Source organism: Haliaeetus leucocephalus, unplaced genomic scaffold, assembly GCF_000737465.1.
Source record: "Haliaeetus leucocephalus isolate CR32 unplaced genomic scaffold, Haliaeetus_leucocephalus-4.0 Scaffold41, whole genome shotgun sequence".
Taxonomy (NCBI): Eukaryota; Metazoa; Chordata; class Aves; order Accipitriformes; family Accipitridae; genus Haliaeetus; species Haliaeetus leucocephalus.
The window spans coordinates 1762757-1784580 of NW_010972477.1; the positions used below are offsets into that span (position 1 = coordinate 1762757).

At 43.3% G+C, this 21824-nt stretch overlaps 1 protein-coding gene across 1 annotated transcript in view; it reads right to left on the reverse strand.

The window, feature by feature from the left end:
- Positions 1 to 19393: 19393 nt before the first annotated feature.
- The window catches only part of ICE1 (interactor of little elongation complex ELL subunit 1), a 35270-nt gene continuing 32839 nt past the window's right edge, over positions 19394 to 21824 (reverse strand). Inside the window, exons 19-20 of the mRNA XM_010576795.1 lie at positions 21149 to 21247; positions 19394 to 20238 (exon numbers count right to left, since the gene is read on the reverse strand). Of these exons, the coding sequence (XP_010575097.1) occupies positions 20057 to 20238; positions 21149 to 21247 (281 nt within the window). The 3' untranslated portion in view covers positions 19394 to 20056. The remainder of the gene's footprint in view (positions 20239 to 21148; positions 21248 to 21824) is intronic.

Consider the following 21824-nt stretch of genomic DNA (forward strand, 5'->3'; position numbering starts at 1 on the left):
GGGCGGGAGTCAGTCAGGGAAAGAGCGGGCTCCGGCTGAAGGGCCGCGGGCGGGCGGCAGCCCGGCGCAGGCGCTTTGTCGCCGGGCGGAGGGCTATGGCCGAGGGAGGAAAGCAAGGCTCGTGTAGGAAGGTAGAGGAGAAGGGAGCTCTCCGGCTCTCTTCGCCATCACTCGCCAGGCCGCCCAGAAAGGGCCCCGGGAAGGAGCCGTCTTGGCAGACCGGGCGCCTCATGCTGACAGGCTGCCTTTGCCCGGGGCTGTTTCAGCCTAGAGCACGGCGTGCGGGGGTTTTTGCAGAGCATGGAGTAGGGGTTTTTGCGGAGAATGGAGTAGTTCAGAGGTACAAAGCGAGGGGAAACCTCGCTCTGCCTGCGCCTGGCCGTGTGCGGCGTGCCTCTCCTACAGGACCTTTGCCTCGGTGGTGTTCTCGGTCCCTTGCAGCCCTCGAAAACTGCCGCGTTTGCAGAGGCGGTTTTCTAGGGCTGTCCTCTTGGGTTCCTCAGGATTGTCGGGCGTGCTTTTGCCACGCTGCAAGTTCCCCAGGTCAGCTAAATTGCCTTTCTTCCATTTGATTCTGAAATACTCTTGGGATGCTGCTCGCAGTGCCTTGATGCTGTCTTTCGAGACAGTCATTATGAGGAAAATTAAAGAACAAAAGAGACAACTTCGGGTCTACGTACTGACAGAAAGAGCAATAGTTTCTGGAGAGGTTATTCTCTGGCTGTGTTGCTCCCAGGTCCTGGGCACTTCGTAGAAACCAGCTGAAGATTTTCCTAGAGAAACCACTCCAGTGCAGGAGGGTTCGGCAGAATCAATCCCGAGTCAAATCTTCAACCAATAAACTCAGCACTGTGGTTTGACATGCACTGTATTTTTCAGAGTAGTATTTCCCTGATAAAAGTCATCCTAACAAGATAGTTCACTGTCAGATCTCTTAAACAATGTCTGTGAATGTATCACACCCTCATCTTTTGTCAGTTCCCGTTTCTGTTGGCTGCTGTTATGGAATTGGTCTGAGAGGCGTCATGGGGCCCGTTGGTCCCCAGGACCACAGAAATGCTCCTTTATCACCCCAAGCTCTACTTTAATTGGTAGACCCCTCAGTGAGGGTATGGCTATACTGGAGAATGGGGGATCACTGATAGGTGTAGCAGGAAAAGGGGAGGTAAGGTGGAAAAGTAGCAACTGCAAAGGTGGAAAAAAATTATCCCTAGAGGGATGGTTTGGAAATTCTTGATAAGTCAGGGGTGAATAAGGAGGAACTAGACAGTCAGCCCACTGGAGTTTTACTTGCCCAGATTGCACAAATACCTAGGAATAACTATAACAGCAACAATTTTATAGTCTTTGTCTTGAGAGATAACTGGTCGGTCACCTACTATGTTAACCCCGCCCTGCATTAACCTTCATTCACATTTAACATCTTGATTTCTTTCAGGGTCTTAAGTTCCGATTTAAGCCAAGTTGAGGTCTTCAAAGCTAACTGTTCCTTTCTCTCCTTTCCTTGCCTGACAATTATTTCTACTCTGTGCTCCACTATAATTTCTGCTAGTGGTGTATCCCAACATGTCACACAGCAGTTCTCACCAGCTGACAGCCAGCAAAAGCAACTCCATGACCTTTGCTGATGTTTCTTTGTTATGTCAGCTCTTACAAGAGCACACATAACTTTGGGAACTAAAGAGTTTCCAAGTTCTCTGCAGATACTACTTCTCCCCTTTTTTATAAACACTTTACAAAACCTTCTACTTTTTGTTTTCAGAACCCAATCATGGCACTCCAGTGCTCAAAGCTGTTGCTTGAGATCAGGGCGACTTCTCAGCGGGGCACACTGAGATGGAATTAAATGGCCTAGACTTTTCTTCACTATTGTAAGTAAATGTGTTTTCCCCCCACCTTTTTAAATGAATTCATTTTTAACAGAAATGCATCACAAATATCCGCAAAACAGTCATGTTTTAGGCTTGCCAACCTGTCAATCCCATCTACCTCTGTGTTCTACCAGATGGATGTCAACAGAGCACCTCTGTAGGGGTGGTGAGCATTTCCTTTCTGGTACTTAGGGCGGGAAGAAGGTGTAGGCTGTTTGCCTAACTCTACCATCTTAGTCCTTAGCCATCAAGCTTAGAAATATTTTTAAAGCAGCCAAGCCTAAAGTACTGATGGCTTCACAAAAAGAATAGAGTGAGATGTGTTTCCAACTCTGTTCCCAGTCAGAGGGATAGAAGTTAACACTGCAAAACTTTTTTTAGATTTGCCTATTCAGTTATGCTGTAGATCTTCATTGTATTTGACAATGAAAGTTCTTTAGGTTCGAAGAAATTAATCTGCTGAATCTGTTATCTGTATTTGTCACCCATTTAGAAACAGCTATTTGGTGCTTAAGTACTGTGGTAGAGCATACATACTATACATACATAATTAAACAGGACTAGGTAATCAGGGAAGAGACACAATATAACAATTTGTATAAATGTACTTTAAAAAATTTACTTAGGCAACGTATTGGAAGCAGGCAAAAGAACATGTATGTTCAGGTAATATCTACAGTCTGTTCATGCGTCATATTCCAGTGAGTCACTTACATGCAGACAATTACAAAATAAGAAATAAGTCAAGCTACACATTATGAACTTACTATAACATTAAAACCAGATAAGAAAATAAATTGAAAGTACCTCAGTGATGTGGCATTTCTAGTGAATTTTCAAATGCTTCATTTCCATTTGAATATTCTAGGTTAGTTGCTCTTTTCAGACCTCTCATTACTGATGGTTTTATATATTTGCTGTTACTTATATAGCTCCTTTCTAGACTGATACCACAAACTGATCAGTCATTTCCTCTCTGAATTAATCTTTTTCCTTTTTTTTTTTTCCCCCCTTGGGAACAGGGCAATTCTCAATGAGGTCAGATAACCACAACCTGTGTTTCTGTGTTTTAAAAGCAATGGTTTTATATGTTTTCCCAAACCTTAACACTAACCCTAACCCCTATTCCTGAGCCAATCCCTAACCCTTAACCCAAACTCACACGGTAGAATCATAGAATGATTTGGGTTGGAAGGGACCTTTAAGATCATCTAGTCCAATCCCCCTGCCATGGATAGACCTTTCACTAGGTCAGGTTGCTCAAAGCCTCATCCAAGTTGACCTTGAAAATTTCCAGTGATGGGGCATCTGGAACTTCTCTGGGCAACCTCTTCTAGTGTCTCATCACCCTTATCTTAAAGAATGTCTTCCTTATATCCAATCTAAATCTACCCTCTTTTAGTTTAAAACCATTGCTCCTTGACCTGTCACTACAGGTCCTAGCAAAAAGTCTCTCTTCGTCTTTCTTACAACCCCCCCTTTAAGTACTGAAAGGCCACAATAAGGTCTCCCCAGAGCCTTCTCATCTCTACGGCTGAACAACCCCAGCTCTCTCAGCCTGTCCTCATAGGAGAGGTGTTCCAGCCCTCTGATCATTTTCATGGCCCTCCTCTGGACCCGCTCCAACAGGTCCATGTCTTTCTTGTACTGGAGACCCCAGATCTGGACACAGTACTGCAGGTGGGGTCTCACGATAGCAGAGCAGAGGGGCAGAATCCCCTCCCTCGACCTGCTGCCCACGCTGCTTTTGATGCAGCCCAGGATGTGACTGGCTTTCTGGCCTGCAAGAGCACATTGCTGACTCATGTCCAATTTTTCATCCACCAGTATCCAGCCCCAAGTCCTTCTCCACAGGGCTGCTCTCAATCCATACATCCTCCGGTCTGTATTGATATTAGGAATTGCCCACACCCAGGTGCAGGACCATGCTCTTGGCCTTGTTGAACTTCAAAATGTCCACATGGGCCCACTCCTCAAGCCTATCAAGGTCCCTCTGAATGGCATACCTTCCCTCTAGCGAATCAATTGCACCACTCAGCTTGGTGAGAACTTCATTCCCCCACTCTCTGCCTTGAAGTTCAGGGGCTTGAGAGATGTAGGAAGAGGGATTACCACTGAAAACTGAGGCGAAAAAGTTGTTGAGTACCTCAGCCTTCTCCATGTTGGTTGTCACCAGCTCTCCTGTCTTATTTACCAGGGTGGGTACATTTTCTTTAATCTTCCTTTTCTGGCCAGCATACTTGTAAAAGCCCTTCTTATTATTCTTCGCATCCCTTGCCAAATTCAGCTCCAACTGTGCCTTAGCTTTCCGGATCCCATCCCTACACATCCAGGCACCATCCCTGTATTCTCTCCAGGATACCTGTCCCTGGTTCCACCGCCTGTGCATTTCCTTCTTACACTTCCATTTGACCAGGAGGTCCTTACTCAGTCATGCTGGTGGCCTGCCTTCCTTGCCTGATTTCTTACATGTGGGAAAGGAGAGCTCTTGTGTTTTAAGAAAAATGTCCTTAAAAAGTGCCAGCTCTTTTCAACTCCTTTGTCCCCGAAGGCAGTTTCCCAGGGGATCTCATCCACTAATTCCTTAAACAACTGAAAGTTTGCTCTCCTGCAATTCAGGGTTGTGACTCTACTCTTCACCTGGCCCATATCCCTCAAGATTGTGAATTCCACCAGGGCATGATCACTGCAACCCAGGCTGCCACCAATTCTGACACCTCTAGTTCTTCTGTGTTGGTGAGCAACACATCCAGTAACACTTCTCCTCTGGTCAGGCTGTTTATCACCTGGATTAAGAAATTATCCTTGACACAGTCAGTTTAACACACTACTTTCATTCTTGGCTGGCTCTTGTGCTTAAAAGCTGAGAAAACCCCCTCACGTATTTCTAGGTACCTGAAACAGACTATATTTGTATGTTTTCTCACCTCAACCTGCTCCCTTCTCATTCATTTCCAGCTAGAGTTTGAAAGTTGCAATTTGACCTCTCCCAACCTATTTAACACAAAGGGCTGTTTGTTACGCACTGCCTATCTTGCTGTGTCAGACTTTTACCAAACAGGATATTCCCAGAGCTAAAGCTGAAACAGAAGAGATGGTAATCACTTGGCAAATTGACAAGCTAAAACCAGCACAGGCCAGGACAGTCCTGAGACCATGCACTGTCAGGTCAGTACAAAATTTGTGGCCTTTAATTAGTCATGGCAAAAATCATATTTACTAGGCTACACAGGCTGGGATTACAGCATCTCTGGTAAATTTACTGTCCCCAAAGCAGAATGAAATAGGCCCTTGCAAAAAAATATCCTATTGCTTTTCTGTGGTATGTGAAAAATAGTTAAAATTGTGGATGCTGGCAGGTGGCAGATAATTGGGTATATGTGTGTTTGTGTATGAATTTCTGAAATTGAACGTCTGCACTGGGCACAAGCCCACTATTTGCAAGCTACAGGTTGTAAATTTTGATGAGACCCTGAGCTAAACAGAAGTGGCAAGTTCTGAATTATCTGATTAATAAAGAAACAAGAGGCAGAACCACCTATTAGGAAACTCATCATGGATTGTGTTTCTGCACATAGATTTAGATTGGGAAACCTGGGGCTGGGGACTTGCAAAGAAGAAGGTGAAGATCCTGGCTGGAGGAAGGATCCTGGAAGAGAGAGGAAGATCCTGGAAATGGGGGAGATTCACGTAGGCAAATGCTGGAGGATGCCCAGAGTCCTTGGCTGGTAATGCCAGCGACTGCAAGCAGTTGCATAGTGTGAAACCAGCATAGCTTTCTGGCTGACTTACCCAGACCAGCAGCAGTCTCCCTGCTACAAAGGGAAGTCAGAACCTAGTGAATATAACCTGGGGGGAAAGGGGAGAGGGACATGAGAGAGTGTGTGATGCAATCAAGTAGGGTAAGAGTTCTGATCTTGTTTTTAATTTCTTAAATGAAGACCAAATGTCCTGATCCACAATAAGTTGTCATTTACTCTTTCTCACGTGTAACACCTTAAGGGACTACACTACGTTACTAGCACAATGTAGGCACTCTGCTCCTCCCTTGACTGCCCTGTGCCCTGTACTCTCAGACGGGCAGCCTCTTCTGAGGACTTGGTGTCACAGGACTCTGCGTATGCTGCTGGTGCCTAACAAGAAGCTTACCTTGCTGCTCCTGCTACTCCTACTTTTGCTGGTTTTGATCATGCCCAAGCAGCCTTTGAAGCTACCCAAGGCCTAAGTGGTGGCTGCTTTCTTCCTCGGGGGCAAGCAGAGCTGTGCTTCCTGAAAGCCCCACAGCAAACGGGTCAGGTACCCGATGCAGGACTCAGCAGCTTAAGGCAGAGAGGAAATGATCATCAAGGCCTGGAGTTCTCAATCCAGGCTGATGGAAGTAGGTAGGGCTGAGATCTTGGTCCTTGGCCTTCCCACACCCCCCATCATGGAGGAGATTCAGAAGACCACTTCCTACTGATGGAAGAAGAAGGGGATGATTGGCAGAGGGTGCAGAACTTCTGTCTGTAGAGGACCATCACTAGGGCTCTCTGCAAGGAGCTGTACTGCCAGGACTCCCACCTTTTCTGCAAACCTGTTCAGATGGCTGATTCCCTCTGAAATCTCATTACCCCAACCCTAAGTGTCTGGAGAGCCACTTGTGATGTAGCTGGTTGCTATGTGCCTGTCCAGGAAGGTTAGAGTTCTTCTAAGAGTGGCACCAAGTTCTCAGACTGAGGAAGCCTGATGTGAGGCATCAGAACAGTGCTGGAGGACTGTGCCGAAGGGCCATGTCAGAGGAGCACACTCTTCTGCTACAGAGTTCAAAATGACATAGGAAAAACTTAAGGTCATGAACCTCAGAATATTCTGTTGAATAATAAAATACTTACAATTTATCTGCAAAATTTATTGAGAGTTTGAAGAGAATTGGTGAATCAGACTTTCTACATCTAAAGAAAATAATAAAAACCTACCACTCAAGTTATTGAGCCCACCACAGACAAGTCAACAAGTCAACAGCCTTGTTGTGATTGGCTTTATAATGAATGAAATGAGCGTAGAGGCCAAGAGTAGGTAGGATGAACATGAGATGACTTGTCTGGAAAATGTACTGATAAAACTTGGTGTGCTGGTTTTGGCTGGGAGAGAGTTAAATTTCTTCATAGGAGTTAGTGTGGGGCTGCGTTTTGGGTTTGTGCTGAAAACAGTGTTGATAACACGCAGATGTTTTCGCTACTGCTGAGCAGAGCCAAGGCCTTTTCTGCTTCTCACACCACCCCACCAGTGAGTAGGCTGGGGGTGCACAAGAAGTTGGGAGTTGTACCTGCAGTAATGTTAAAGTATCTACAGAAGTTGCTTGTATCTAGAGTAGTGTTAACATCACAAAGCATTCTCATACAAACACAGTCTTTTCCAATACATAGAAGTACAGTTTCAGGGGTTTCATCGGGGTGCATTTGAAAATGTCAAACATTTTGTTCAGTGTAAAGGCAAGTGTTGGCAGGCACCAGCTTCATCCCTTTAAAACATCAAAACCTAAAATATTTTCATGATGATCTCTAATTGCAAAGTGAGTAGTTGCCATTCGCTTCTCACCTGGGAGCTGTAAATTGACCTTGGCAGACAACACTTGCTCCATTCACACTAGTAATCTTAACTCTTTGCCATCCGGATCACATGCCCAGCTTCTTGGCATCTTACTGTGTTAATATTGAAATTTGTGCTCCTGTATCTATTGAAACTTCACCAATTGTCCTTGAGGACCAACTGGAATTAAAATGTGTAAGCCACCATCACTTAGTCACTGATAAGCCACCGCTTTCCAGACAGGCAGGCCCAATTGCCTTCCAGACATTACTTGCTTTTTTGCTTCATGCCCTGCACTTCCTCCCTCAGGGGGAGGAAGGGGTTGTCTCCCTTTCTGAGGACTGGCACCAGAGGAGTTGAAATATGCTCCTTCCTTTCAGTGTTATCTTGTTTCTGGAATGCTTCAGTCAGACTCAAGATTACACCAGTAGGCTGACCTTGAATCACAGCTCTGGGAATGCCTAGGGCTAAAGCATTCCTCCATCATTCATTTCTCTATCTTGAGAGTCTGTTTAAGAGTTTTTAATTTTGTTTTCCCTTGATCTAGTTTCTGTTCCCTGTTTCATGGGTCTTACTTTGTGATCTCTCTGGGGCTTCAGGTTTTGTTTTTCAGCTGGTGCATCATCCCAGCCTATTTCATGGCTCTAGTCAACAGTGGCATGCATTGATTCTGCCCACGGAGGGAGTTGCTTGTGGGCATTTTGAACATTATCACCTAGTATCTTGCAGATAACTCCTTTCTCTTTTCCATCCTTTGTGTGGCCCCTAGTTACTTTTAGGTGCTCTTCAATGGCTTCCCAATGATGCCAATTGTCATGAGCCCATTCTTCTGAGAAGTTGGGACTCAGATTCACTCCATGCCTCTGTAAATAATCAGTGATATTACTTGCCATCCTGCCGACTACACCAATTTGTTGCAGATGGAGTAATGCACTTCACTTGTAAGTGAGAAGCAACAATATACTTTATTGATATAAGACAGTGAGTTAACAAAGTTCAATGGTAAATGCGACGATGGTTTAACAAGACTCGATGGCAAGGTACACTTGAGTATTTACTGCATAGAGGACAGGGTCAGACAAAACTGCCAGGGAGACCTTCCCATTGAGTCATGAGGTTCAGAAAGGACCCCCTTGCGTTCTAAACCCCTTCTCAGAGGGGAGTTTAGGTGCAGCTGGATCCAGACTTAGTCCCAGACTTGGTCAGTAGTTTATGTCTAAAGGATTATATGTGTGCAATCAATCCTTGCTATCATTTAGCTAAGATGTCAAAGTTTCAGTGCACTTATTCCCAATTCACTTACTGAGTACCTGACACGATAAGGACTCTCTCAACCTCGAGGAGTAACCTTGAGAGCTGTCCCTACCCAAGGGGAGATCCTGGTGTGCAGCCTGCTGCCATGCAGGAGAGTTCAAGGGGCCCTGGGCTGTCTGGTTTGGAATTACGGCTGGGTTGCGGGAAATACAGGTCAGGTTGGGGTGGGGTGGTGGAGCACACCGTCACAAGAAGGTACACCTCGAAGCAGCTGTGGCTGTGGATAAGTCCATGCTGCAGCAGGTCTACCTTGAAGCATCCGTGGCTGTGCATGAGGTCATGCTGGAGCACCTCAAAGCGTGTGGCCATGGATAAGCCCACGACAGAGCAGGTCGTCCCCTGGAGGGACTGCAGCCATGGGTACGGCCATGTTGGAGCCGGTTTATTTCTGAAGGGGCTGTGGCTGTGGGTAAGGCCACACTGGAGCAGGTCTAGCTCTGAAGGCATTGTCGCCCATGGAGAAGGCCATGCTGGAACAGGTACACCTCCAAGCGACTGTGGCTGTGGATAAGTCTCTGCCGCAGCAGGTATACCTCTGGAGAGGCTGTGGCTCATAGATAAGGCTCTGCTTGGAGCAGGTACGACCATAAGGGACTGCAGTCTGCGGATAAATCCAAGCCAGAGCAAGGGCAATGGGAGGAGTTCATTGCAATTTTAAACCCAATGGTCTGGTCCAAAGGGACCAGGGATCGAGATTTTAATGGAAATACCTTTAAATTGTTGTAACCCGGGATTTGAGTTGCGTGTTATGGAAATTACTGTAGCAGGCACCACCGGAACCAATGGAGGACAAGCCCTACAAGAAGCAGTGCAAGTGCAGCAGTGACCTGACCTGAGCTGGCTTTGGTGCGCAGTAACTCCACACAACACACCATCTCTCCTGTCCTGAGTGACCACCATAAGAGATGGAGCCCAAAGTCACAGGCTAAATGAACTCAGTGGAGATTTTGTGGACGTTTTATGGTCATTTTACAGGCGTGATCCATAGACTAAGGGAATGATATCTGTGTATTGTATTAAAGGATAGGAAGGTGGGGTGGTTAATGAGGTTGTATTGGACAGTGTGGGACCTAAGCATGATGTAAATGGCATGGAATAAGGGTTGACTCTCTTACACAGAGCCACGGGCTTTTCTGCCTCTCCCCCCACCCCACCAGCGAGGAGGCTGGGGGGGCACAAAGAGTTGGGAGGGGACACAGCTGGGACAGCTGACCCCAACCAACCCAAGGGATATCCCAGACCATATGTCATCATGCTCAGCATGTAAAGCTGGGGGAAGAAGAAGGAAGGGGGGGACATTCAGAGTGATGGTGTTTGTCTTCCCAAGTCACCATTAGGCGTGCTGGAGCCCTGCTGTCCTGGAGATGGATGAACACCTGCTTGCCCATGGGAAGTGGGGAATGAATTCCTTGTTTTGCTTTGCTTGTGTGCGCAGCTTTTGCTTTCCCTATTAAACTGTCTTTATCTCAGCCCACGAGTTTTCTCACTTCTACCCTTCCGATTCTCTCCCCCATCCCACTGTGAAGGAGGTGAGTGAGCGGCTGCGTGGTGCTTGGTTGCTGGCTGGGGTTAAAGCACAATACTTGTCAGTGTGATTACAAATATTTGATAATACTCTTAGAAATTTACATTTTCTCCTGCAGCTCTAGTAGTACAACTCTGACTTATGCAGAGATGGCACCTAGTCTGTCAATGCCGTATTTGTATCTATATCACAAAACGACTTGAGTTTTTTTTCAAATACGTTAGATGTGGCAAAAATGCTGAACATGAATAGAATAAAGCCTGTATGTGTGGTTCTTTGAAAGACAGACCTCTATTTTTTTCATTAAATACTGCTTTATTAACCTTTTGTTTTGTAAAACAAATGTGACTGCAGAAGATATAGCCCTGATGGTCTGAAATCCCACACATCTAGGTAGATTCACTCCATCTTTCATACTTTCCATCTTTCACACGCATAGTTGCAGACTGCGTTTAGTGAAATTCTTGCTATATGAAGGTTATGTGGGATTTGTGGAAGGAAGGTTGATCTAATCCCTTTAAAGTTGTCACATCCTGATAGGTGTGGATTGCAAATGGCTTAACAGATCCATGCTGCTTGCGTTTTCTGCCTTTGTTTGTCATATGGTCTCCTGAGAAAGTGAACACAAATTTGTTCTCTAGCTTGTTTTCTAGACATGGTCTGTTTGTTAACAATGCTTTACTACCTCTGAAGGTTAAGCCACAATGCGAGGATAAACTTTACATTTTCAGACAATTTCCATCATTTGCCCTAAATAATAAATAACAGAGAATTAATAACCAACTTAGGTTATCAGAAATAAATTATATGCTATATATACACCTAAAAGCCTGCAAAAAATGGCTTTGTATTGCTCTCTGCTCTCATCAGAACTGACTAACAGGTGTTGCGGAATAAACACATGCTCTGCTTCGGGGGTTCAGGCCAGGCAGGAGCAGTTTATTGCTATAGCTGTAAGAGAGAAGGCAGAGCAACAGGCACTCAGCTCTTCATCCATGCTGGCTTAAAATAAAAGTGAAGGAGCCTGATACGGCAGAGCAGCGTCTGCGCAGCAGGAAGCCTTGTCACAGCAGATGTACCCTCTGCTCCGCATAACTTGGAACCTGCAGCGCTGTCCGTGCATCTCCTCAGCCCATCCTGCTCTGCTTGGGACACTGCTGTCTCCTTGGCCAACTTTTAGACCTAGTGAGTCCTGCTGCTGCATAGTCACCTGTTGTGATGGAAAACAATTTCACCTGCAGTGTTTGCCTGGTTAAAGTATTTTTTCCAATTTTTTTCTATTACATCATAAATGAACTATACATGCACATGAAATCACGAATTCTATGTTTTTCTGCCCATCTAAATAACTTTAAGTATACTCATTCAGGGAAGAAGGCATTCACACTGCGTAACTGGGAATCTGCCTTAGGTTGCTTGATGGAGGGACAGAGAAAGTGAAAGAAAAATCTGAGAATGTCAGCCCTGAGAACCAGAGGGTCACTGGGAGGGTGAGCATAACACTACAGAAAAGGGATAGACACCAGGAAGGGCTCTTTCACTGTGTAACAATTTTAACTGGACTACTGAGGCCTTTCCACATTAATTTGAACTACGAGTGGGTATTATTGTAATCGATCTAATACACTGTATTGGGTTTGCTTGGCAAGGTTTTGGTGGCGGGGGGTTACAGGGGTGGCCTCTGTGAGAAGCTGCTGGAAGCTTCCCCTGTGTCCGACAGAGTCAATACCAGCCAGCTCGGAGACAGACCCACCTCTGGCTAATCAGTGATAGTGGCAGCGCCTCTGGGAGAACATATTTAAGAAGGAAAAAAAGTTGCGGGGCACACAGAAATGGCAGCTGGAGAGAGGAGTGAGAACACGTAAGAGAAACAACCCTGCAGACCCCCCAGGTCAGTGCAGAAGGAGGGGAGGAGATGCTCCAGGTGCCGGAGCAGAGATTCCCCTGCAGCCCATGGTGATGAAGACCACGGTGAAGCAGGCTGTCCCCCTGCAGCCCAGGGAGGTCCACGGTGGAGCAGATCTCCACCTGCAGCCCGTGGAGGACCCCACGCCGGAGCAGGTGGGTGCCCAAAGGAGGCTGTGACCCTGTGGGAAGCCCGCGCTGGAGCAGGCTCCTGGCAGGACCTGTGGCCCCGTGGAGAGAGGAGCCCACGCTGGAGCAGGTTTTCTGGCAGGACTTGTGACCCCGCTGGGGACCCACGCTGGAGCAGTCTGTGCCTGAAGGACTGCAGCCCGTGGAAACGACCCACAGTGGAGCAGTTCGTGAAGGGCTGTCTCCCGTGGGAAGGACCCCACGCTGGAGCAGGGGAAGAGTGTGAGGAGTCCTGCCCCTGAGGAGGAAGGAGCAGCAGAGACACGGTGTGACGGACTGACCCCAACTCCCATTCCCCGTCCCCCTGTGCCACTGCGGGGAGGAGGGGAGGTATTTGGGAGTGGAGTTGAGCTGGGAAGGAGGGAGGGGTGGGGGAAGGTGTTTTAAGGTTTGGGTTTACTTCCCATTCTCCTTGTTTTGATTTGACTGGTAATAAATTAATTTCCCTAAGTTGAGTCTGTTTTGCCCATGACAATAATTTCTGAGTGATCTCTCCCTGTCCTTATTGTGACCCACGAGCCTTTTGTTGTATTTTCTCTGCCCTGTCCAGCTGAGGAGGGCAGTGATAGAGTGGCTTTGGTGGGCACCTGCTGCCCAGCCAGGGTCAACCCACCTCAAACACTAACTAGACTAAGCTGACAGCCCATTCTTAGTTCCATATACATGCCCATACAGGTAGTTGCATATACACCCCCTTCGTCCCAACAAGAGTTGGAGTGTAACAGAAAGGAGAACAGAGAGCTTTAATTTACCAGGCATTCCTCCTGCAGCTCCCATAAACAGGCAATTGTTTGGCTTGAAAAGTCTGTCAGATCTGATCCCAGTCTGCTGAAGCTCTGCTCTGAACATATCTGTATCACTGGACTGAGGAGGTGGTAGGATAACTTCAAGCTTTTTTTGGCTGTTATGAAAAACTCCAGTATTTTTTACATAAATGAGTTGAAACTGAGCACTGCTTTTATCTAGGTGTTAAGGTTAATCAGAGTTTCTAATTTGGAATTGGACACTGAATGAAACGCACCTTTCTCATGCACTCTGTTTCAAAGTTACTAGCGAAAACCCCTGTGTAAAGTGGTGCTTTGAGCAAGAAATTAAGTACAACATAAGCCTACACAGGCCACAAACCAATGCTCACATTCAAAATACAGTCTTTAGCACATTTTTTTATTATATGGTTAATGGATCCATTGTGATGCATCACAAATAAGAAAAATGGATAGTAATTTACATAGGGAAAAACATAAAAAGTGAAAAAGAAGAATAAAACACAACCTGCAGTTTCTTACTGATGAAGTAAGAGAACATCAAGCTTTATTTCCTATCATCTTCTACACAAAACTGAAATTGAAGTAGTTTTGAATATATGGACAATCACAAGAAACTGTTTTGAGGTAAATGACATAATTTCACCTAAAACAAGTTGTGTCTATTTTATTAAAATAACATTACCTTCAGAATCCTCAGGGAGGCAATGCTTGCTCCTTTTTGTACATTCATGGCTAAATCATTCCCATTCATTTTCAATTTGTGGACCCTGTCTATATGCTGCCCACATGCTGTTTTACTTTTGGGTTTTAATATCGAGTGAATCACATAAAACCTCTGGTGGGAAATCCTACCAGCTTGCAGAGAAAACCTACCAAATCAGAAAATAATATGCCAAATCTACAGACAGGCTGATAGCCTGAGAGGCATCTGTCTCCATATTTGTGCTGGTGGTTGTTACAAAGAACGGGTATATGGAGGTCCAAAGAGAGACTCAGAACTTTATTAACATACATGGGGATCTTGTCTTCAGGCAGAGATTTGCTGTTGGGCCAATACTCCAGCAGTGCTATGAAGCTGCCTATTAACACCACACTACTGTTGAAGCGAGCAATTACAAAATCTCAGAAGAGCCCAAAATGAATGCTATATGTTGGTCCCTAGCATGCTGAGATTTTAAAAAAACAAACCCAAAACAAACAGGTTAACACCTGTGCAATCGATAGAGAATCCACCATCGTCAACAGCTCTCTGGAGCCAGGCTCACGCCTGTGTGCGAAGCCCAAGGAGACAGGTTGCGCCGAGTACTGAGCTGTCTCCTTCTTGATGCTTAAACCATGTCAGAATTCATTCTGTCCCAGCCAAAGCATGCCAACAAAAAGCAGGTTTTATTTAGAAAGCCCAGGACATTTCCAGCAGCAAACATTTAGACATCTCCAGGGTGATGTGGCAGCTCAAGGAATTTGAGCCATCTAAGACTAAAATTCAAAATAATCGAAAACCAGTCCATTTGCATAAATATCTCCCTTATTTTCTTTCTAACTCCCATGAAATACCTCTTTGCTTCATTAAGCTCCAGAGAATGATTTTTTAAAAAATTAGATTTAAAAAGTGCAAAAAGTAATTCCATAAAGGGAGTTGCATTGAGTGCAATAGATGGGCTCAGAACACCCCGAAGCATTAACATTTCATGGATCTATAAACTGTGAACAATTAAACAAGGTTGAGAATTTTGCAGATGGAGACCTCAGCCTACTCAGTCCACTAACAAACAGTGTCATTACAAAGCCTGTCTCTGAAGAAACCCTCTCTCTCTAATTTCAGTCTTTTGATAGTAGCCTCTGACTTTTCTTGAAGAGAGAAGTTGGGCAGGATGGGAAGAATGTGAAGCTGTGTGGTGATATTCCAAACTGACGTACCCACCTAGTTTCAGCTCCTGGAAAACAGATCTTCGGGTTCTCTGATTGGTTTCCATTCATACATGCAATTTCATCAGTGAAAACTGAGGGCAGAGCATGTAATTTCGTTAGTAATTTCAAACTGGAAAACTTGTAACTGCTTTGGCCTTTTTAAAGTGCCTGTTTCAGCAGTCCTTTTTGTTCAAAACGGGCAGGTGAAAGCAGAAGCTAGGAAAGACAATCCATCAGGGTTTGATAAAATAACTAGAGCTTAATTTTAAACAATCGAGTCCAGCCCTTTCTCTTTTATGAAGACAAACCAATTCACACCAGAAAAGGTTTGCTACTATACCTAGGCAGGTAGAATCATCCTGGAAAATACCCTGATGGTGTAACAGGCCAACAAAAAATGGGAGCATAGCTCCAAGATGCTGCTTTTTGTAGAAACATAGTTTAAAAAAAGGTACGTATGTCCAAACTGAGTATTCCAGCAAGGGATGGCTGTATGACTGAGCATACAGTGGAATACTTCTGCCAATACAGCATGCTAGGATACACTCAGAGAAGAACTTTTAGTATAAAGGCAACTATACAAGTAAAATAAAGAAACAGTTTTTCCTAGAATAACTTATTCCAGCATCCTGTTCATCTACAGGCAAACAGACACAGTTAAACTGTTCCTCAATACTGATGACAGGTGTCTTTTCCTGGAGTAAATACATGTTTGTCAGGGATTTTTCAAATACCTGATAATGCAGCTATGAAGTCAGAAGCCTGTCCTAATAAATAAACAATTGCACATGTTTACTATCTCCTATATTTGGGCAGGGAGAAGTGCTAGAAGCTGAGTATTTTAACCTGAGATCGATTTTGATGGCTAGCGCTTTGTCTCAAAGGGCCCTAGATTGCTGGCATTAATTTCTTAGCAGTTGAGGCAGCTTTTCATGTCTAAGTTTAGGAATCAGAGAAGGTGTGGAGGAAGAGAACACTTGAACGTTCTCTGATACACACTGTTTGGGATGGGCCACACGGTCGATGTTCGTGTGAGAACACAAGAAAGCAAAAATCTGCAAATGATGACAGAAACCTGAAAATCCCTGTTTTAATGGACAAAGTATTTCACACAAAATAGGATTTTAGTGTTTGGAACGTGTCTGGATGAGAAATCTACTTCTGCAATTTCTGATTAATGAGAATTATACAAATAAAGCTTTCCATATGGTGAAAATCACTATACTTTCTTCACCTATTTATGGACATCGACATTTTACAGCTCTTCAAATACTGTAAAATTGACACTGTGTGTGGGAGGTACAAGTATTTTTATACAAGTGATGAGTATTTAACAGAAGCAAACACCTTCAGCTATTAATGATTCTGATTTTGCTTATTCAAATGCAGTTTGATTGGACAGTAGAGAGTAACAACAGAATTAAAATCAGGCTCACATTCTGGCACGAGAAAAAATTATTCTTAAAGTCACAATAGCAGAACAGAAGATTTTCCATGTAAACGGCTTAGTGGGTTTTTCTTTTTTTTTCTTCTTTTGTTTCCAAATTAGTATAGCTGTAGATTTTTGGTCTTGGAAAGCTCTGGTATTTCCCCTGTGAATTTCATATACTTCAAATGTCAGTGTTTTATAAAAATTCTAAATGCAACAGGATTTTCGGTTTGCTGTGAAGATTTTTGGGTTGGAATGCTTTTGCATTGAAGTATCTGGGATCCTTTTCTCACATTGTAACTTTTTTTGTTTTCTTTTATTTAATCTATTTCCCATTCATTTTCTTTACCAGATTTATTATCAATTCTTCTACTGTCAAACTTTGCTTACTTTTGTCCTTCTTCCACCCCAGATATTCTGTGCTCATTTTAATGCAAGAAAGATAAGTAGAGTCTGTCCATAAAATCCCCATAGCCCTCACAATCACCAAAATGCCCAGCGTCCCAGACAGCATACAGCTTCAACCTGTGGCAAATTAATTTCTACAGAGCCTTAACAGAAGCCTTCATGATAGACACCTGTCACAGCGCCTGCTGCGCACAGGTATTACCAATACTACCAGGCATTTTTCATCGACCTAACTGGCTGTTAGACTCACTTCGGTCAATGTGATGACCGAATGCCAGCAGCTGTGTCTGCAACTGGAATCAACGGACACTTTGCTCCACATGGTTTCACTTCAGAGAGAACCTCTGGAAGGGCTAGGAGACCACGTTGGTAGTCAGACTCTGAAAAGGCACAAAAATCACAATATGTATCAATGCCAGCTCTTTGCACCAGAGCTGACCCTGCCAGTGGCAGAAATGAAGACAGAGTTGAACACCCCAGGCTACAGAACGAGCACAAAGTTGGAAAAGGGCTAAAGGCCAAGGCAGCACCAAAGAAAAATCAACACTAAACGCAACCAAAGCCATCGCATCACTGGTGCTGGCAGAAAACAGACTTGTAAGGTTTTGCCTCAGGTGTGGCTGGAAGGAACAGTTGTCAGCAGTGATTTTCTTGGTGCTGAAGGATGGCCTGAATAGCTAGACCTTAGTCCGCAGCCGTCACCAAGGCCTCCAGAGATGCAGTGTGCTGGAATCCAGAAAAAGCAGGTAAGAAGGCTAGATGGCTTGTAAGGCACTTCTCGTTTGGTCTTTCTTAAGCCAGTAGCTTTCAAAGATACCAAGGACAAGGCAGAATGATCTGGCACAGATACAATGACCCAGCCGCCTGGATCTGAAGACTTAATCCTTCTGGCATGAAGCCCCACAACTTGGAAGCTGCTATGCTTGATCTGTGATATAGAGGAGCAGTGGAATTTCTCAGGCATGTTGTTCTAAGCTGTGACAATACAAATATGTCTGGAGTGAAAGTCTTATGATGCAACATGACTACCACAAGTGGCACAGAAATATGCTTTTGAAATCAAAATACAATCAAAAGGAGTCAGACACCAAGTATTGCAATTCAGTGAGGAAATGAGAAGAACTGAAGGTTCAGCATACGTGTTACCCCTTATGTCATGCACAGAGCATAAAGAACAGGCCAGCAACAGATACTGCAAAGACAGTGGATGGGTGAACTAAGAACTTCCTTCTATAGATAAGCGATAGAGTAAGGCAATTTGATCAGAAACAAAGTATTTATACAATATTTTGTATAAATTGTGTAACTACACAAAATACACAATTTATATTTTATAAAATGCATGATTTTGCTACAAATTTTGAACTGTCAGTACCAGCTATTCCAATCCAGAATTTTACATTTCCAGTGAATATTTAAAAAATGTTAGTGAATTGATTTTACTTCCTAGGTGTCTTTATCAGGGAGTCTAGAATAGGAGGCATAAGATCTAAGGGAGGTTCTTATAAAATTCCATTCACACCAAAACCAGCCAGTAGGTTTTCAGACATTAATCTGAAGTAGATATAAGAACAAACTGGCAAGGCAGAGTAAGCTAAAGCTTGTGTCTAAATGAAATTTAAAGTATGATGCTACAGGCACGGATAGAACAGGCAATACCAAAGGCAGCATGCAGCCTGTCTGTTGAAGACAGCAGCGCCTAATCAAGCAGAACTGCAGGAAGGGGATGACTTTTCTTTCTTTAATGAGCAACTTGGCACGCTGCAGAGCAGAACCTCCAGGAAACATAAGCTCACACAGCAACTCAGAAACTGTTGAGAGGACCAAGAAACACAACTTGGTCTTCAGGTGCCAAAAAGTTTACAAGAACTAGAAGAAATTGTAAAGTGCTTGCTGCAGCTGAAAGATACTGAACTGACTGAAGACAAGCCCAAAAGTGTAGATGTACCTGCAAGGACACAACACACAGGAGAAAGAATTAGGTGTAAACTGTATGTTGTCCAATTCACTCCCAGTTAACGATTTCATTATCCAAGTTCACAGCTGCCTTCAGCAGACTAAAAGCCTTTTGACCTTTTCATGATCAAAAGAAAAAGGAAAAAAGACTGACACCACATCAAAGCTCTGGCAGAGTCTAGGTCCCACTACAATGAGAATCTGCATTAGCAAAGCTCACCCCTTCATGTGGTTATAATCAGGGGGTGAAAATAGAAGTTTTCAATGGATTTTTAAAACTACCTCCCCAGCTCCCAGTGCATACCAGAAAATTCTGGAGAGATGCAATACACCCTCGTTCCAGTGGCCAGAACTACAGTGTTATGGGCAGTTCATTTAGTGAAATGACCTCATAGGTAATTTCCTCCTGCCCCCCAAAGTAGTATTTATATAAGCTAGAAACAACAGTTCATTCTGCGTTATTTAAAAAGAGCAACAAGAACACAATGGTGTTTGCTTCTTTTATTATGAAAGATACAAAAACACAGAGTGTAGTGAAGCTATCATTAAAAACGTGAACTTTTGTTGAACCAATTTTCTATTTACATACACAAAATTCCCCAAGTGGAACAATATCAAATGTGAGACACATTATCAGAATATACCATATATACAAGTTCAGAGATTTAATATCTCTGTTACTCTATACATGATTGTTACACAAAAAGTCAGTTCCTACCTGTCTTACACAAGTATTTTAAATTAAGCTTATGAGACTACTCAAGCAAAATAAAGCAGAATCTGGGCAAAGTTCTGCTATCTGAAAAGTTACTTTATAAATATAGTACAAAATAATAGAGCCAGGTTTTCAGCCAGGCTCAATCTTCTGTTGTGTCAGTCAGCCCATGCTCCACATTCATGGAAGTAAAATAATGGAAACTATTACTGATTTTTATTGACATCACACCAGAAATATCTCAGAGTCAGATGCACTGGTTTTCAGATCACTGACCAGTTATTAGGAAAAGCAAGTCTTTTTATTTATTTTTTAAAAACTCTTCCGTCAAACCAAAAAGCCAAATAAAATACTTGAGCTTGCTTTGTGTGATCAGGCATTCTGTTAAAAAAAAATTAAATAAAAGAGGACACACCACTTTGTATTGTTTTTAACTGGAACCAACTACTGCTTAGTAAAATAAGGCACTTCTTCCTTTAGATCAGTCCACTTCCTTAGACTTTAGTTTAGCTCCATTTTACACAGAGAAGTGATTTCAGCTATGCCACTTGTGACAGCAAAAGGGATGTTGTTAAGAACTGTTGCTCTCCAAGCATGGATGGCCTCAACAATACCTTCCGGATTGCTTGAACCCAAGTCACAGAGTGAATATATGGCTGCCAGCTGCACGCCCCAGGGAACACCTGCAAAAAGTTAACACAAATCACCTTTGATAACAAACTTTGATATGCAATAATGTTTTGGGGGAAACCTGAATCTAAAGAAACTATTAGTTCAAGAATTGGAATTAACACACATCAACAATTGGGATGCCTAAAGCCAGAAAGTAGCAAGATGACAACCTGCACACAAATTCCATAACAACTCATTTTATACTAGCACTTTGCACTTTATTGAATTCAGCAGGTTTTCAGTATTCAAAGGGCATAAAAGATTTGAGCATCGAGTGATTTTACTCTAGTTAAGGGTGATCAGACTTTTATGAAAACAGTCAGGTTTAGACAGAGTCTGAAACAGACACAGACATACACCACTTACTTGGAAGAACTTGAGATTGCAAGGAAGAGAAGCTATACAAGTGGTTCAAAACAGCTCCCTAACATCAACCAATGCACTTTGCAATCTCACTGCAAAATATACTTGACATCCAAAATAACTTAGCAATATAGATCTCTGCTGCCCTAATTGCCCAGCTTTGTCTCAGTCAGTAATTTGGACTGTCTTGCAGCCCCCTCCCAATACAGCAATCTGGCTGCTCAGGTAACAAATTAGCTATTACTGCTCAAGTTAAGATCCCCCTTTAAGTTCTCCGAGGCAGCTGGTATGCTGTTACATGAAGCAGTGTAATTCCAAGGTGGCTGAAACTATCTCAGAATTGTTCTCTGTTTCAAACAGAAGGTAATACACATGCTTCATTAACTTCAGAAGAGAAAGGGACTGAAAGTGAAAACTTGTCCTGTTATGCACTAACATAAAACTGCACAAACAGGCTTGTGTTTTGGCATGTGTGTCTCAATTTGTGTGTGTTCTGTTTACATTGGCAAAACTTCACATTGCAGATGTTATACTAAAGTTCCTCTAAATAAGCATTACCTTCCTCTTTTGCATGTTGTACAAACAGTCCTATTACAGAACTAATATTCTTCACTGCAGCAAGATATCCTTCCTTCAAACCTATTTGGCCCAATCGACCTGAAAGAAAAAAAAATTATTCTGTATTTGATATTCAGACAGTCAACTTCCTAATTTTTAGACTTACTGATTGTCTGTTGAAGTACCAAGAGAAAATGCAAATTTCAATTACAAAAATGAGTCATTCTTGTTACCATGTTGTCTTGGGAACAACAGTTGTCCTATTCCTTTTGTGACTAAAGACCCCAAGAAATTTTTCATCAGATTGATCCAACCTCCTGCAGGTTTACAATCTGTAAGTGTAAAACTCTCAAGGAATGCAATTTCTGTTTAACAAACAATATTATATAGCCTACACACTGAAAATATCAATTGAAACCCAAAGTTTATCTATTTAACTTGGAGGCCATCTAGATCCCAAATAAATGAATCTAACCTAAAATTGCAGAAAGAGGTATTATGTTGCATATAAAACGTTATTTTATACACTTTACTATAAAGCCTATGTAGCTACAGATGATTTAATTTTAAATACATAAAACATGTTGGTATTTGTTATTGTGAAATCAGAGTAACATCTCTCAGAACTTAAGTACATGCTTTCCACAGGCTTACAAACAGAAAATATCTGCATAGG